Source organism: Berghia stephanieae, chromosome 11 (assembly GCF_034508935.2).
Source record: "Berghia stephanieae isolate SIO BIC M18660-M18661 chromosome 11, UCSD_Bste_1.3, whole genome shotgun sequence".
Taxonomy (NCBI): domain Eukaryota; kingdom Metazoa; phylum Mollusca; class Gastropoda; order Nudibranchia; family Aeolidiidae; genus Berghia; species Berghia stephanieae.
The window spans coordinates 2,911,731-2,928,353 of record NC_088370.1 but is presented as its reverse complement, the minus strand read 5'-3'; the positions used below and the strand labels follow the sequence as shown (position 1 = coordinate 2,928,353).

Sequence of the window (16,623 nt, the reverse complement as noted above, 5' to 3'; positions counted from 1 at the left end):
GAAATCAACACACAGCTCTCCAAAAGGCCCACTGTCGCTGCTGCTGCTGCTGCTACTCCTTCATCCACGGCCGCCACCACCGATAAAAAATCTCCCCCATCAGCCCCCAACACCGCCACCACCACTACTGCTACAACCCCCACCACCACCACCAACAACAACAACAACAACATCAACAAACCAGCCACCATCACCACACCAACAACGACCAAACCGCCCAGTTTCCTCATCACCTCCCCCAAACCCTACGTCTCGCCACGCCCCGCTCCCTTCACCCCGCCCAAAACCATGCCTCGCCCCGCCCCTTTCACCCCGTCTCCCCCTTCCCGACCCGTGTCCTTCACCCCATCCAAACCCGCCACCACTCCCAAACCGGCGACTAGACCGAGCTACGGCGTGACCGCTTCTAGTCGTCCCATTTCCAGCAATGTCCCCACCAACAATAAAACCACAACACCCCCCTCCTCCTCCTCACCCCAACAAGACGGAAACAATAAATCCCTCAACAGTACTCAGAATACCATGGATGTTCTCAAAGCATCCCGGAAACCATCGGGCACAGGAAGTGGCACCTTCAAGGTAATGTAGCATAAGCATGTAAAGATACGAAGCTCAAATAGATAGAGCGACAGACAAGAGTGGCCAGTCTGAGCTGCTCTATGGGTGTTATACGGTGGCTTGGTCCGTATGCAAGGCAAAGCTAGACGCAAAAATCAGCCAAATAGGGATGGGCGCTATCAAACCTGCCAAGCCTTCTGCTTTTGATGGAATCATTCAGATTCTCACTTTTCCTCTCTGCCATTCTTCCATTGTCTCCAAAATTCAGCTTTTCAAAAGTAATGATAAATGATAAGAAATTGAGGTGGAGGGTTTTATGAGATTAAGGAATGCTGAAATAAGTCTATGAAAATTAATTGCTCCCCCCCCCTCCCCCCATCATTCCATTCTATATCAAACGGGTTAATGATGCATGTAGTAAAATTAAAGTAAAGCCAAATTCCAAATAACTATTTTCTCATATTTCAATTCCACTTTTGTAATGTAAAGAGTTGGCAGGTATCGGCTTAAAAACTTGAGCTTTTATAAAGTGCAAAATCCATTAAACGTGCTCAAAGCGCTTTACAAAGGATCCCTGGCCAACAGCAATCAGTAACACGGAGAACGAGACATGATGCCTGTTAGGTAATATTACAAAATTTGCAGGATGCAGCCTTCACGACACTGTGTCAGTGTCTCACATCTCAGTCATTGACTTTCTCTGTCAGCTCATACAGGGTCAGTCCTGTCCATTCCTTTGTCTTCCTATTCTTCTTCTTCTTTGACCAGTATAGATTAGGATATGGAATATTGTGATAGATTGTACGGCTATGAGATCTTGTGGTATGACACTCGCTTTCGGATCGGAAGGTCCTGGGTTCGAACCTCGCGTGGTGCATAGTTGAGTCCTTGGAGAAGGCTCTTTACTCAACTTCTCTCACCGTACTCAGGTATCTGTCCGTTAACAGCGTTATCTCCGTCTGAAAATTATTGCCTAACAGGCGTCATGTCCCGTTCTAAATGTTGCTGTTGGCAAGGGGCCCCTTGTAAAGCACTTTGAGCACATTTAGTGGATATTGCACGATATAAAAGCTCAATTTAAAAAAAAATTTTTTTTTTTAAATTATATCAGATATTTGCAATTATGAGGTTGCCTTTTTTAAAATTTCCGTCTTGCTTTGCCAGGCCTACGAAACAAGCCCCTGAACTGCTAGTGACACAGGTTTTGTCATTGCATGTGCAGACTGTTTTGTTTATTTATTTATAAATTTATACCCCTATTCAATTAAGCTAAATAGGCCAAACTAGGATTTTCTTCAGAAGATTATTATTATTATTATTATTATTATTATTATATTATTATTATTATTATTATTATTATTATTATTATTATTATTATTATTATTATTATTATTATTATTATTGTTATTATTATTATCTATTATTATTATTATTATTATTATTATTATTATTATTATTATTATTATTATTATTATTATTATTATTATCATTATTATTATTATTATTATTATTATTATTATTATTATTATTATTATTATTATTATTAATATTATTATTAATATTATTAATATTTTATTTTCTCTTTTATTTTGTTCGAACACATTTTGTGGCTTTCAAGTTGTCAGCAGATTTCATGTTTCCCTATGGTATTATCCCCTCCACTCCACTCCCACTCTCTCCTCTCACTGTCATGTCGCCTCCTTTACAATTTCAATTAGCTAGCAAATCCATTCACTATACCTGCCTAATGCTGTAAGATGTGAGGATGTTGCGATCTTACTAAGTTAAATATAAAAGATTGCCAACGACGAGCGAAAGACAAAACTATAAGTTTAATATTAAATATTCTTCAACAGTCTAATTTCACATATGGTGGGTCTCGGGTCATGTATGGTGGGTCTAATTTCACATATGGTGGGTCTCGGGTCATGTATGCTGGGTCTAATTCCACATATGGGTGGGTCTCAGGTCATGTATGGTGGGTCTAATTTCACATATGGTTGGTCTCGGGTCATGTATGGTGGGTCTAATTTCACATGTGGTGGGTCTCGGGTCATGTATGCTGGGTCTAATTCCACATATGGGTGGGTCTCGGGTCATGTATGGTGGGTCTAATTTCACATATGGTGGGTCTCGGGTCATGTATGGTGGGTCTCGGGTCATGTATGGTGGGTCTCAGGTCATGTACGGTGGGTCTAATTTCACATATGGTGGGTCTTGGGTCATGTATGGTGGGTCTCGGGTCATGTATGGTGGGTCTAATTTCACATATGGTGTGTCTCGCGTCATGTACGGTGGGTCTAATTTCACATGGTGGGTCTCGGGTCATGTATGGTGGGTCTAATTTCACATGGTGGGTCTCGGGTCATGTATGGTGGGTCTAATTTCACATGGTGGGTCTCGGGTCATGTATGGTGGGTCTAATTTCACATATGGTGGGTCTCGGGTCATGTATGGCGGGTCTAATTTCACATGGTGGGTCTCGGGTCATGTATGGTGGGTCTAATTTCACATATGGTGGGTCTCGCGTCATGTATGGTGGTCTAATTTCACATGGTGGGTCTCGGGTCATGTATGGTGGGTCTAATTTCACATATGGTGGGTCTCGCGTCATGTACGGTGGGTCTAATTTCACATATGGTGGGTCTCGGGTCATGTATGGTGGGTCTAATTTCACATGGTGGGTCTCGGGTCATGTATGGTGGGTCTAATTTCACATATGGTGGGTCTCGGGTCATGTATGCTGGGTCTAATTCCACATATGGGTGGGTCTCAGGATACATATGCTGGGTCTCAGGTCAAATATGGTGGGTCTTAGATCACGTATATATATTGTGCACGATTGTTGTCAGTCTTGATGCATGTTGGAATGGCTTTGTTCATGTTGATGGCGTGTGGCATGTTTAACTACTCACGGTGGAGTGAGTCCCTCCTCTCACCACCACCACCGTCACCCCTCCCCAATAGGAAGCGAGATAACCACGCTTCTCTGGACAATCGTCATAATGTAAACAATGGCAGTGACTGGTAGACACTGGGGAGATGGTACCCACTGTTCTACAGCTTGATCAATAGAACCGAAGCCATCGTGAACTTACTGACCGCCTGACACTAGAACCGTGGCCTTCGTAAAGTTATAGCCTGATACTGACCAAAAAATGACGTCAAAATGCCAGTCTTTTGCCACAAAAGAAAACAAATCGTGAGTTGTATTCATTAGTTCAACCAATGAAATTTGTTTCCATGTGCACTACTAACGACAACTCACTAGGCGGTTCAAAAACCAAATAATGCCAGTCCTTTTGGATTTCAGTATCAGGCTATAACATAACGATGGCTACGCTAGAACCCTCCAGGACTTGTAGTTTTGACATCATTTTTTAGGCTTGTGCACCGCCTAGTGAGTTGTGGTTAGTAGAGTTCAAGGGAACAAGTGATTCCATTAGTTGAACTATTGAATACAACTCACGATTTGTTTTCTTAAGCGGCAAAAGACATTGTCTATTGACATAATTATTTTTTTTTTGCTCAGTGTCAGGCAAAACGTTAACGATCGCAACGATAGAACCGTTAAACATAGCCTGGCACTATAACCCTCCAGGACTTGCAGCTTGACGTCATTTTTTTAGGTTTTTGCACCGTCTTTAGTTGTCGTAAGTAGAGCTCAAGGAAACAAGTTTCATTGGTTGAACTATTGAATACAACTCACGATTTGTTTTCTTTTGTGGCAAAAGACTGGCATTTTGACGTCATTTTTTGGTCAGTGTCAGGCTATAACTTTACGATGGCGGCTACGATAGAACCAACACAGAAAAAGTAGGGTAAATTTAAACGTTCTGAACGGTTCATAATCTGATCGAGAAAATCGTGTGATAACTAGTCACCCATTTGGCGGTGTAAAAACAATAGCAATGATCAGAGAGAGAGAGGTCGATTTTGTTTCACGTTTTTGTTTATAAACAACCAGGTTTGTCCGAGCACGTGTGAGGGTGTGTCACAAATTACATGTTTTTATTGGTCAAAAATCTACCGGTTAAGAGAGAGAAGAGAGAGAGAGATTGACAGATAGAGAGAGAGAGAGAGAAGGTAAAAAAGAGAGAGAGAGAGAGAGAGAGAGAGAGAGAGATTGACAAAGAGAATGTGTAGAGAGAGAGATTGACAGATAGAGAAGGTAGAGAGAGAGAGAGAGAGATTGACAGAGAGGGAGAAGCGAGAGAGAGAGAGAGAGAGAGAGAGAGAGAGAGAGAGAGAGAGAGAGAGAGATTGACAAATAGAGAGATAAGCTCAGTAGCGAGATTGACAGATAGAGAGAGAGAGAAGGAAGGGAGAGAGAGAGAGAGAGAGAGATTGACAGATAGAGAGAGAAGGTAGAAAGAAAGAGGGAGAGAGAGTTACTCTCTGAGGACATCATCTATAGATCAAGAGATATTTTTAGCAGATTTTAGTGTCTTAAATGATGGTGAAAAAAATGGTGTTCTGTCATTGTCAAAAGTAGGGAGTCTCTCCCCTCTCTCTCTCTCTCTCTCTCTCTCTCTCTCTCTCTCTCTCTCTCTCTCTCTCTCCTCTCTCTCTCTCTCCTCTTCTCTCTCTCTCTCTCTCTCTTCTCTCTCTCTCTCTTCTCTTCTCTCTCTCTCTCTCTCTCTCTCTCTCTCTCTCTCTCTCTCTCTCTCTCTCTCTCTCTCTCTCTCTCTCTCTCTCTCTTCTTCTTCCTCCTCTCTCTCTCTCTCTCTCCTCTCTCCTCTCTCTCTCTCTTCCCCTCTCTCTCTCTCTCTCTTCTTTCTCTCTCTCTCTCACTCCTCTTTCTCTCTCCTCTCTCTCCTCTCATTCATTTCGACCAGAATTTTGTTTATATATTTAAAAAAAAACAGAAAAACACCCCCCCCCCCCAACCACCCCAATAAAACAAAAGAAAAAATCAAAAACAAAACACTTAAATTGCCATTGAATTGCGATGACCTACAGCCTGTGATGAATTGAGAGTTCTTTTATTTGAAGGTATTAAATTTTTCTTCGAAGTCCCAGGTTTGAAAAGAATGTTGACTAGTTGAAGGTCGTTCTAGATCTTTTGGGATTTTTTTGATTTTTTAAAAAGTTTCTTGCCATTATCTTTTCTTTTTTTTTTTGTTCGTTTTTTTTTTTTTTATTGTTTTTTTTTTGTTTGTTTGTTTTTTTTTTGTTTTTTGTTTTTTTTGTTGTTTTTAGAAAAAATAAATTTGTAAAGGCGTTTTATCAGAATATGTGAGAATTGGTTGATTATTGACTCGTTCCAACTCATTTGGTTGCATTAGCTCTCACAGCTGGTGCGTGAGTACAAGACGATGGCGTGATGTGGTGTGGTGTGGTTTGGTGAGTGCTGACCGTATATCGGACTTGCGAACCACTTTGATTTCGTATTTTTTTTATTAGGACGCTTTGAGGACCGAAAGATGGCAGTAGTTATTATAATAATACGAGTAGAAAACGGTAGGACTGCCTGAAGCCGGTGATCGTAAAATTCATTCACTCCAACCACCATTGAGTACAGACGACAAAAGTTGTTTTTTTTTGTTTTTTTTTTTGCATTATATTTTATTTGTTTTCCACGTTAATTTGTGTATTGTTGTGCTGACGAAGGCTTTGTACCCGAAACGTCCATTGTCTGTTATGTTCCCATAAGAAGCCTCTCCATTTTCACTCTTTCGTTGTTATAAAAATATGGGAATGTTGACCTAAATTATGTGTCGAATGCGAAATGTCTAGAGATTGTAACCATAAAAAAAAAGAAAGAAAAGAAAAAAAAAAAAAGGAAGAAGATTAAGAATAAGATAAAGTAAAATATGTCACCATAGAGAGAATTTTTTTTTTAATGGGGTATGTGAATTTTGACTAATAATCCAAATTATAAATATTTATTATCATTTTTTTCAATAAAAATTTTGACTCACAATTGTGTAATGTTCTACATAATACAAATCCCAAAAGCTGAAGCTGTAAAATGTGTCTATGGTGACACAAAATGCTACAATTACAATGTTGATAAGAGGGAAGAATGTGGAGGTTGTTATTCCTTTGTTTTTGAGGAAAATTTGCCAAAAGATTGTTATACTTTATGATTATGATGAGACCCCCCCCCCCCCCCCCCCCCCCCCCAATCAGGACACAAAAGAGTCCTTGGAAAAAATCTCTTTACTCACATTCTCTCACCGTACTCAGGTGTAAAATGAGTACCTGGCAGTTAAAACCGTTGTCTCTGTCCGAAAAAAAAAAGTATTGTTATATCGCCTAGCAGGCATTATGTCCCGTCCTACTGTTAAGTGTCGCTGTTGGCCAAGGATCCCTTGTAAAGCGTTTTGAGCACGTTTAGTGGATATTGCTCTAGATAAAAGCCCGATTTAATTTTTTTTTTAATTTAAAAAAAAAATGAGAAAAGACCTAAACCGCCCTTTAAAAAAATTTAATGCCAAAATGCCAAACCCAAACTATACCAGATGGTTTTAAAAAAGAAAAAAGGCAAGTTTTTTTTTTTGGGTTTTTTTTTTTGGTATTTTTTGTTTGTTTGTTTTTTTTTTTTTTTTGGTTTTTTTTTTTGTTTGTTGTTGTTTTTCTGTCTGGCATTACAAACGCCAAATTAGCACCAATGGTCCGGTCCCGTCCCGTGTTAGATGTCCGTGGTGGGTAGGGGAAGGAGTGGGGGGGGGGGGGGGTTGTGGCAATGAGTGATGTTCGTTAGCAGACGCATCGTCACATAAACTAAACCATCGACGGAATCAGAAATCGATTTCTCCCTCTTTTCGGCTGATGGGGGGAAAGAAGAAGAAAAAAAAGGGGGGAGGGGTTGGGGTGATGATGCAAGGATAATCTTTCTCTCTCTCTCTCTCTCTCTCTCTCTCTCTCTCTCTCTCTCTCTGTCGCCTTCTGTCTGCCTGTTTGTCTCTCTGTTTTCGTCTCTTTCTATCAATGTGTCTCTATTTCTCTCTGTCTCTCTAAATGTGTGTGTTGTGTGTGTGTGTATGTGTGTGTGTGTTGTGTGTTGTGTATGTGTGTTTGTGTGTGTTGTGTATGTGTGTGTGTGTGTGTGTGTGTGTGTGTGTGAGACCCGAGTATCGATTGATTCCAATGCCAAGGCGGACAGACTGAAGTCTCCATTGAATGCTGTCACTGTCTGCCTGGTTGCACGATACGATAGATGGTTGGTACACTGTGGCCTGACCGGGACGAAATTGAATTCACTCCCGTCTGATGCTGGGACAACTGACAAAATGGGGGATGGATGGAGAGAGAGAGAGAGAGAGAGAGAGAGAGAGAGAGAGAGAGAGAGAGAGAGAGAGAGAGAGAGAGAGAGAGGGAAAATGATATAGATGGAGTAGAGACACAAAGGGCAAGAGAGAGAGAGAGAGAGAGAGAGAGAGAGAGAGAGAGAGAGAGAGAGAGAGAGAGAGAGAGAGAGGAGAATGATATAGATGGAGTAGAGACACAAAGAGCAAGAGAGAGAGAGTGAGAGAGAGAGAGAGAGAGAGAGAGGGAAAATGATATAGATGGAGTAGAGACACAAAGAGCAAGAGAGAGAGAGAGAGAGAGAGAGAGAGGAGAATGATATAGATGGAGTAGAGACACAAAGAGCAAGAGAGAGAGAGTGAGAGAGTCTGAGATAGAGTAGAGAATGAGAAGAGAGAGGGGAAGGAGAAGAGAGAGATATTGAAGGAGAGGAAAGTGAGAGAGATGGACTTGAGACATAGACAGGGAGCAAGAGAGAGTGAGTGAGAGCCTGAGACAGACAGAAAGAAGAGAGAGGGGAAGGAGAAGAGAGAGAAAGAGAGATATTGAAGGAGAGGAATGTGAGAGAGATGGACTTGAGACACAGAGAGCAAGAGAGAGAGAGAGACTGAGATAGACAGAAAGAAGAGAGAGGGAAGGGAGAAGAGAGAGAGAGTGAGAGATTGAAGGAGTGTAAAGCGAGAGGGATGGGGAGAAGAGACACAGAGAGCAAAAGAGAGAGAGAGAGAGACTGAGATAGACAAAGAAGAGAGAAGGGAGGGAGAAGAGAGAGAGAGTGAGAGATTGAAGGAGTGGAATGCGAGAGGGATTGGGAGAAGAGACACAGAGAGCAAAAGAGAGAGAGAGAGACTGAGATAGACAGAAAGAAGTGAGAGGGGAGGGAGAAGAGAGAGAGTGAGAGATTGAAGGAGTGGAAAGCGAGAGTGATGGGGAGTAGAGACAGAGAGCAAAAGAGAGAGAGAGAGAGAGAGAGAGAGAGAGAGAGAGAGAGAGAGAGAGACTGAGATAGAAAGAAGAGAGAGGGGAGGGAGAAGAGAGAGATAGTGAGAGATTGAAGGAGTGTAAAGCGAGAGGGATGGGGAGTAGAGACACAGAGAGCAAGAGAGAGAGAGAGAGACTGAGATAGAAAGAAGAGAGAGGGGAGGGAGAAGAGAGAGATAGTGAGAGATTGAAGGAGTGTAAAGCGAGAGGGATGGGGAGTAGAGACACAGAGAGCAAGAGAGAGAGCGAGTGAGAGCCTGAGATAGACAGAAAGAAGATAGAGAGAGAGATTGAAGGAGTGGAAAGCGAGAGGGATGGAGAGTAGAGACACAGAGAGCAAGAGATAGAGAGAGAGAGACCGCCGGCCGGCCGACACACCCACTCACACCCTCCGCTAACCTAAAACTCATCACCACTCCACTCCATCTACACGGAAGACCAAAGTTTGCCGTCCATCCGTCCGTCACTGACTGGGATGTTGTCATTTAACGTGTCGTGTTTCTTCTTTGTGTGAAACATCGGAACATCTTCATCACCACATTCAACAACAACAACATTGGATTTATAACTCTTACCATTTCATTTCATAACAACACCATTTGTGACCAATCGCCTCTGAACGGTATTATATCGGTGTGAACTCGATGCTTAATATTTAAGTTTTAAGCTTAAAACTTGAGATTTATAACAGTGAAGTTTAGATGTTATATGTAATAACATGTTATGTGTAATCATTAATTTATATAACGCACAGAATCCACAATGTTCTATACTAAGGCGTTACACACGACAAAGACACCCGGAGACACAAAACGCAGATACTACTATCAGATATGAAGTGAGTAGAAAAGTGCCAGAAGACAATAGAGAATAAAAAATTTTTCCGCGGCGGTGGTGGGGTTTGAACCTGCGACCTTATTGGTACGACAACTCCGCCTGGCAGGTGAGAGCGTGGCTCTACCGTGTGAGCTATCCACGAACACAAAAATATTCGTTTCAAACCCAAAGTCATTTCTAGATCCCTCTCTCACCCACTTCTTGAGATCGCCGATTCGTTCACCACCATCGCGAAATAATTTTGACCAGCAGTTAAGCTTAATAGCCAATATTCTCATCACAAACATATAACATAGAAACGATTGAGACTTGAGTATGCTCCGGTGTATGGGGTGAATTTTTAATTCAGAAAAGTGAGTGGAGCAGGCACTTATGTTGGTAACAACAAGATATGAAGTGAGTAGAAAAGTGCCAGAAGACAATAGAGAATAAAATTTTTAATAGCCAATATTCTCATCACAAACATATAACATAGAAACGATTGAGACATTGAGTATGCTCCGGTGTATGGGGTGAATTTTTAATTCAGAAAAGTGAGTGGAGCAGGCACTTATGTTGGTAACAACAAGATATGAAGTGAGTAGAAAAGTGCCAGAAGACAATAGAGAATAAAATTTTTAATAGCCAATATTCTCATCACAAACATATAACATAGAAACGATTGAGACATTGAGTATGCTCCGGTGTATGGGGTGAATTTTTAATTCAGAAAAGTGAGTGGAGCAGGCACTTATGTTGGTAACAACCCCTGCCAGGCGGAGTTGTCGTACCAATAAGGTCGCAGGTTCAAACCCACCACCGCCGCGGGAAAAAAAAATTTATTCTTTTATTGTTTTTTTTTTTTTTTTAATAATTGTCTGTTACTGTTAATTTTTTTGTTATTTTTTTTTTTTTTTTTTTTTTGGTTTTTTATTTGGGGGGTTGGGCTTGTTTTTATTGGTCAGAGTACGGCAGATTTCATTATCAAATCATTACACGATTTAATACTGTTAAGAGGTGAAAGGTCACATAGTCATTATTCGAACGTGGTCTTGGGATATTTTCATTACTTGGTATATATTTTATAATGAAATGAACTTTTTATTTTTTTTTTGGTGCTGGTTTGTGATTGACAACATTCGCTGCTGACAATTGACACATTGTTTTTGTGTGTGTAGACGTGTGTTTACGTGTGTGTAGGTGTTTGTGACAATTCTCATTGGATTGTGAAGACTTTTTATTTTAACAATGGTAAGGATGGATGGATGGACGGAAAGAGGAATGAATAAATGTGGTTGAAGAACGTAACTCTCTCTCTCTCTCTCTCATATTATATATATATATATATATATATATATATATATATATATATATATATATATATATATATATACTCTAACTCTATATCTCTCTCTCATTCTCTCTTTTTTTTATCTCGTTCTTTATCTCACTTTCTCTCCCCCCCCCCCCCCCCCCCTCTATCCCCCTACTCATACACACACACTTTATCCTCTCTTTCCTTTCATATTTCCTCCCACCTCTCTCTCTCTCTCTCTCTCTCTCTCTCTCCCTCTCTCTCTCTCTCTCTCTCTCTCTCACACACACACACACACACACACACACACACACACACATTCACGTGCGCCCGCAACACTCCCTACTTCATATAGTGTTTCTTTGTCTTTCGGGTTTTAACATTATATATCTATTTATTTATTTGTTTCTTTATTTTAACTGTTCATATCCTCTACATAGAACACGATCTATGATTTTTGCTGATTTCCAAAGGGAGTTGGAGACAAACTAGAGACCAGCATTTATATTTATCCATAGGATAGACTCTGTATAGAGCCACGGGTTGACGGGGAGGGAAAAGGGATGCTTGATGATTGTCGAAGTGGAACTCTAACAACAGTTATTTCTATTGCTGGCAATGTTCCGTTTATCTAATTGATCTATTGATTGGTGGGACACCGTTAACCATCAGATAACGTCAGTGTTACACCACCCATTATTCATCATTTCCTCCTCCTCCTCCTCCTCCTCCTCCTCCTCCTCCTCCTCCTCCTTCTTCTCCTCCTTCTTCTTCTTCTTCTTATTCTTCTTCTTCTTCTTCTTCTTCTTCTTCTTCTTCTTCTTCTTCTTCTTCTTCTTCTTCTTCTTCTTCTTCTTCTTCTTCTTCTTCTTCTTCTTCTTCTTCTTCTTCTTCTTCTTCTTCTTCTTCTTTATCCTCTCTTTCCTTTCATATTTAATTCCCCCCCCCTCTCTCTTTCTCTCTCCCTCTCTCTCTCTCTCTCTCTCTCTCTCTCTCTCTCTCTCTCTCTCTCTCTCTCTCTCAGATGTCCACAATTCTCTTCAAATTACAACTTATTCATTCATACATTTTGCCGTGTTTCCCACAGGCCTTGAGCAATGCAGAGATAGAAAAGATGAGTTTCCGAGAGAAGCAGAAATACTTTGAGAAGGCACAGGCTGATGGCGCCTCCTCTAAACCAGGTGAGATGCTCAGGCAATTGCAACCCTCCCTTAACCCCCCACCCAAACCCCCTTCATATTCTTTTCCTTTTAGCATCATGATATGATATGATATGATATAAGTCCAGATTTATGTAGGCTTTTACAGCCTTTTATCTGCTCTTGTGTATTCGTGAACGTATTTAATTCACGTCTCTCAAAACTGTGCATGCCACATAGTGGAAGGAGGTGTCTGATATATAAACAGACTTGCCTAACTATTACGAACATTTCAACAGTTTGTAGAACTTCGAATTTTGGGGGACTTCATCCTGAGAACTTTATAAAAGGTCTTTGATTCAATAGGGATTAACTCACTCAATCCTAGAGATTTTTGCTACTTTTCAAAATTGGAAAAAAATGTCTTTAAAATGAGCATGTACATAGATAGTTTTATTTAACTACCATTAACATATAAACATTAAGAACATTACCTTTGATAATACGCCTATAATTTGTCTCAGAAATATGTAATAAATAGGCATGGGGAAAAAGTATCCCTGGGTAAACTACGGATATAGTCGGTGTTAGAGTTGAGTGAGTTATATTATGGTACCAAAAATATCCTCTTTCATTGACTCATTGTACACTATCCTCGTGTCATGCAGCAAAACAGTTCAGCTATTTATCAGACCATGAGATCGCAACCATGCGACAAGAAGAAGGTACAGGAAGAAAATTTCATTGTCACTCCTTGCATTCAGTTGTCCCTCCCTTTCCTTTTCCTACCTCCCACTCCCATTCCCCCCTCATGAAATATTTTCTTTAAAAAATTTTTCTAAAGTGTTGTTTGAAATTCCATTTGCGATTTTTGTTCTTTTCGATTTCTGCACGGATGTTTTTTATTGAGCATGATTGTTTGTTGTATGGTTGTACTACGTCATAGTGACTGACACTGTTCTGTGGTCCTGTCATTCATATAAAGTAGTCCTTCAGAGCCATTGGGCCCATGGAGCCGGAGTTTATCCCGGTATCTATAGCATGAAAGGGACAATAGCAATTGCTTGCTACCCTTTGGCTGGGACGCTAGTCTATCACAAAGTACTTTCCACCAAATCTAACAAACCCAGCTACCCATTCACTGCTGAGTGGACAGGGGGACAGAAACAATCACGACTGCACCCGGGATCGATCTTGGTCCCTTTGTGTGTGAAGTGAGTGCTCTACCAATTGAGCTATCAGGAACCCCCCCCCCCCCCCCTCCCCCTCTTGGTTGTCATTCAGGCTATCGCAATATTTTTTCAACACTGTTTAGCACAGCAATGACCAATACTTTAGGCTGCATCAATCCTATTCCAGCACTACATTGACAGTATGGTCCTATCCTTTAGACTGTGTCAATCCTATTTACACAGCACCATTTAACACTACATTGACAGTATGGTCCTATCCTTTAGACTGTGTCAATCCTATTTACACAGCACCATTTAACGCTACATTGACAGTATGGTCCTATCCTTTAGACTGTGTCAATCCTATTTACACAGCACCATTTAACGCTACATTGACAGTATGGTCCTATCCTTTAGACTGTGTCAATCCTATTTACACAGCACCATTTAACACTTAACGTGGCACCATGGACCCATCGTCAAGGCTGTGTCAACCCTTTTGAAATGACTCTTGTGTTATTTCTGTTATACTATGTTCTTATCAAGGGTTGATCTTGTCAAATGTTTATCAATAGGAGAAAAATAATGAGATTTTTTCCCCTTTGCATCATTCTTGTTGTGGTTGATGGTTTCACCATCATAAATCATCATCATCATCATCATCATCATCATCATTTTCATCATCATCACCACCATCATCATCATCATCATCAATCTTCATTGACTGGGTGGGGTTCCTGACCTCCCATAGTGGGCAGGGAGGTACTTACTGCGTCTTCCATCCTCCTATATCTGTTTTCCAACTTGCTTTCTGCCTTTGTCTTGGAATGAGATTACTTGGTTTTGTCCTGGCCCTGGCCGGAGTCCTAGCTTGGAGGGAAACAGTCAAATGCATAATTATTGTTTTGGGAGATGAAAATTTTTTTCTTGTAAATCATCTCTCTGTTATGTATTATTATATTTGTTATTTTCAATGTATAATGTAAGCATTTGAGTGTATCCCTCTTTGTTGGATTTTGTGCTTGTGTCCGGATGAGACTTATAGGTTGTCTCAAACTAAGTACATTGGTGGTATGCTCTTGGAATCTACATCTGATCCCTATTTGAACCAATTCCCTTTGTCTGCCTTATTCTTGGATGCTTTCATTGTAATTCTAGACCTTTTTACTATCCCATTTTCTTCCTTTTTACTGGCGCTGATATGACCTGAATGTGTTGCAAGCGCCGTAAAACCCTTAAAAACAAACAAACAAACAATCTTCATTGTCATCATCATTATTATCATTGTCTTCATCATCATCAGTTTCATCATCGTTATCATCATCACCCTCATCATCATTACCACCACCATCATCATCATCATCATCACCACCACCACCTCCACCATCACCACCTTTACTGTCTTTCACCCTCCCATGTCCAATATATATTATGCTTTACTTCAAACTACGAATCATTTCTGTATGACTGTCGGTTACTCTCCTTCACCTCGGTGTTGTCCCAAATATTGTGTGGTTTATAAAAAGTTGATTCTAAAAAAAACTATAAGATTGATTAAGCACCATGGATATTGCTGATCCTAGCAGATTTATTTCTAATTATTAACTCCACTTTTTGAAATGGGGGAAGGGGGGTGGGGAGATAGCTCAGTTGTCAGAGCACTCGCTTCACATGCAAAGGGACTGAGATGGATCACGGGTGAGGTCAAGGGTTTTTTCCGGACCCTCAGTGATTGGATAGCTGGGTGTTTGTTATGTGTGGTGGAAAGTACTTTGCGTTAGACTAGCATCCTATCCAAAGGGTAGCATGAAAGTGCTATTTTGTCCGCTTCACACTATAGAAACGGGAGATAAACTCCAGCTCTATGATCCTAATGGTCCTGAAAGACCATTTTTTAAACTATCTTTTTTTTAATATATATATCGGCATAAAATTGTTAAGGAAGAAAATAAAACGTAACAAAACAGAAACAAACAAAAAGAATTAGAAAGACAAATTCTGGAGTTTTATATCAAATCTCTGAAAAAGAAGAAATGACAATGATGGTTTCAAAGAATTTTCTATAAAGTATCAGGATCTAGATCCAGTCATCGTTTTACTTTGGTACTTTCCTACTCACTTCATTTCTTGTCACTTTAAATCAATAGTCATTTTAATCTATTTAAAGTTTTAAAAAATTCAGGTCAAAATAGGAAGTAAAAACGTTTTATGTAACCATATGGCAGCATTACAGGCCTGTAAATTGTCAGACAATTGCCTGAAATCAGACAAAATGAATTTTAAGAAATAGTTACAGTCCTTAGTAAAGGCAATTAATTGCCTTTACTAAGGACTGTAACTATTTCTTAAAATTCATTTTGTCTGATTTCAGGCAATTGTCTGACAATTTACAGGCCTGTAATGCTGCCATATGGTTACATAAAACGTTTTTCTTCCTGACTGCCCTCTCACCTCATCTTATTTATTAGATTACAATCTGTCTGAGATAGAATTTTTTTCTAAATAATTTCTATTAGACAATCTGACTGCATGCAAGTTTTCCGGAATGTTTTCAGTGTTTCATAAAACTGTTGTTTCTTTTATTTTTATATAAAACAATCAAAAACAATAAGTTGTTTACATTGAGAGGAATAAGAGGGAAACACGGCAATGTTTGGATATAGACAGATAATGTAATTAATTAACATTATGTTTATTACTACAACTTATTACTCCTTCTATTCTAGCATCTTTTTTCCTATGTTAGAAAGTCAAGGGAGGTAATTCATTTCCAGGGTTGCCAATTTTCCGTCAAAATACAGATTTCTGTCAATTTTGAAGTTTCGTAAATTTTTAAAAATACAAAAATTCTTGGACTTTCTTGAATCTTTGAAAATTCGTAATTTTTAAACCTCAATAAAATCCACAGGAATTGGTATCCGGAAATAATATAGAGATATAACTTTTGTTTGAAAATTCCCTCTTTATAAATGATGGAATGGAATATTGCAAAAAGTCCAGTTAATTTTCTCTTTCCGGAATCGGCAACTCTGTATTTCAGAATGGAAATCTTCGCCTGTAAAATTGGAGCATGAAATAAGTTTTAATTTTTAATAAAGATCCTGAACAAGTGTGTATGAAAGGTGCCTGACAAAGCTAGAAAGATAAATATAAGGGGGGGGGGGGGGGGGGGGGGGAAACATCCCAAAAACTCAAGTCCACCCCAGTTGAGGTCGACTACTTTTTGGGGTGGGTTTTTTTTTCTTGCATTTTTCTTTCTTGCTATGTCTGGCACCTTTCATACACACTTTGTTCAGATCTTTATCTTACACTGGTGCCTGCTCCCTTGTTTCCTAATTTTAATTTTTTAAATATAAACTGAAGACTATAGTTACTAAACACAAACTGT

The 16,623-nt window shown here is 39.8% G+C and overlaps 1 protein-coding gene across 16 annotated transcripts in view; it reads left to right on the top strand.

Annotated features, from left to right (window-relative positions):
* LOC144957355 (uncharacterized) overlaps positions 1-16,623 on the top strand; it is a 142,981-nt gene that overhangs the window by 103,686 nt on the left and 22,672 nt on the right. For 9 of the 16 annotated variants that reach the window (XM_078888533.1, XM_078888534.1, XM_078888541.1 and 6 more), the window contains 3 exons: positions 16-579; positions 12,012-12,105; positions 12,732-12,788. In XM_078888533.1, the coding sequence (XP_078744659.1) occupies positions 16-579; positions 12,012-12,105; positions 12,732-12,788 (715 nt within the window). The remainder of the gene's footprint in view (positions 1-15; positions 580-12,011; positions 12,106-12,731; positions 12,789-16,623) is intronic. The other 7 variants (XM_078888543.1, XM_078888540.1, XM_078888542.1 and 4 more) reach the window with 3 other exon arrangements.